Here is a 1,963-nt window from a genome sequence, read left to right on the forward strand (position 1 = left end):
CTCGACAGATTCCCCTACTTTTGCCCATCTGTCAATGTGTGTATTATATTTCCGATAACCCTGAAAGCAGCAGAACGCTGGGGCGGGGCTGTCAGAAACCAGTGTTGTACGTGCGGAGGGCTCACGGTGCCGTGGCGGACAGAACCATACTGTATTTCAGCTGTCTATGGACGGAACAGCCTCTCGAAGCCAGGCAGCTATGTGGTGTGCGATACTGGAATATTTGGTATAGATCCGATACCAAGTAAATACAGGGTCAATATCGCCGATACTTTTTAATAATTAAGGATGAATTTTCATGACCTTTAGCCTAGATTTTACATTTGGATTATAAGTTAAAACCAAGGATAGAATTGTCATATGCTTGTATAAATGTGTTGTGTTACCACTGTATCTTACAGCCTTTTTTTTTTTTTTTTTTTTTACAAATTATAGTGCTTGCAGTTGTTTCATTTTCGGCTTGAAAATATAGCCACACACTGCTCCTCTTCCTCCCTGCATTCTTCTGCTCCGTCTCTGTAGTAGGCTACTGCTTTGTGTGTGCGTGTGTGTCTGTGTGCTTGCATAAATAGTATATAATAAGTATATAAGTATATAAGACAGTATATAAGGCATGTTTGCCTGGCGCCGCTGAGTCACGTGACGGTACAACATCAAATCACAAGAGGGGGAGGAGGAGCAAAGTGGGCCTGCTCCACGCTGTGACAGGACCTGGACAGGACTTGACCAGCGGCACTTACACAGACAGCCAGGTCTCCTTTTTGATGAAACCGCAGCGGTGCATACTGGAGAGAAACTGAAACTAAAGTATCGATCTTATTACACTGGTATTGATCAATATCAATTCAAACGTTGGTATCGATATTATCGATATTCGGATAGATCCGCCCACCACTACAGGCGCCGCGTCCCTGGACCGTCAGGATACATTGGAGAAATAGGACCGACCCAGTCTGGTCTGGGTGGAGATTGTAACTGCATCTGCTGCAACCCTGTCGGTTCAACTCTTTACTTCTGTGAGACGGTCCGTCTGTCAGTCTGCTAGATTGAGATCGCGCATATAAGGTAGGTTGTTTATTTACCACTTGTATCTAAAAAACAGGTCACAATAGACGGAACTAAAGTTAACCCATTTGGGGAAATTCATGTTGCAGCATGCTGCAACATAATATACAACATTGTTGCTGCTGCATGATTTCTATGGGAGCACATTGTGCCAGCAGGAGTGCAGGAACTTTATTTTGCTTGGTTCTGCGTTCCTCTCCACCAGCCAGCTGTAAAATCTGGAAACACAATTGCCCTGGATTACAGTGGAACATTTTGGTGTTTACGGTACTGAATAACATAGATATTAGTTGCTTTTGTGTGCTGATGCTCACCATTGATTGGCTTTACTTTTATGCCTATGATGGATATATCCTGTTGCAGCCACATTTAAGATAACACAGACTTTCTCACATATGGCATTGGATGCACAATTGTGCAGCCATGATGCAGGTTTGTTGTCAACAAGTACTAACATGGCTGCCATAGATTAACTTTAAACCTTCTTTATGTGGCTTTACTTTCCACTCCAAGCACTTCACTGCTCTCTCAGTCCACCGACACTCCTCACTCTCCTCTTGTCAACACAACAGCAGACATCATGGAGGATGACATGATGTTCAGCATGGAGGAGGAGGGCAGCGCCAAGAGACCCACTGTTCAACGAAGTGCCCCCAACCAGCTGGCCTCCTCCCTTAGTGACGCCAACGCCAGTGATGACGATGATGACGACCACTTCATCTGCCCCATCCTGGACGACTCCGCCAAAGAAATCTGTCACTACCTGAAGAATTGTGTTTACAACCGGCAGCTGTCAAATTCTCTTCCAAAGAGCAACTTCATGTTCAGGGTGAGCCATTGCCCCGGCAACAAGTGCTGGAGGATTGTTTTGTCATGCTCAAAAACAGATTGTATTTAG

General features: G+C 44.8%; 1 protein-coding gene across 7 annotated transcripts in view; it reads left to right on the forward strand.

Annotated features, from left to right (window-relative positions):
- eef2k (eukaryotic elongation factor 2 kinase) overlaps positions 1 to 1,963 on the forward strand; it is a 16,039-nt gene continuing 14,076 nt past the window's right edge. For 3 of the 7 annotated variants that reach the window (XM_039788434.1, XM_039788432.1, XM_039788436.1), the window contains exons 1-2: positions 603 to 1,065; positions 1,638 to 1,894. In XM_039788434.1, the coding sequence (XP_039644368.1) occupies positions 1,646 to 1,894 (249 nt within the window). In that variant the 5' untranslated portion in view covers positions 603 to 1,065; positions 1,638 to 1,645. Of the gene's footprint in view, positions 245 to 601; positions 1,066 to 1,637; positions 1,895 to 1,963 lie in introns of those variants that run through there. The other 4 variants (XM_039788430.1, XM_039788433.1, XM_039788431.1 and 1 more) reach the window with 3 other exon arrangements.

The sequence above is a fragment of the Perca fluviatilis genome, chromosome 21 (genome assembly GCF_010015445.1).
Source record: "Perca fluviatilis chromosome 21, GENO_Pfluv_1.0, whole genome shotgun sequence".
In the NCBI taxonomy this organism is placed as follows: domain Eukaryota; kingdom Metazoa; phylum Chordata; class Actinopteri; order Perciformes; family Percidae; genus Perca; species Perca fluviatilis.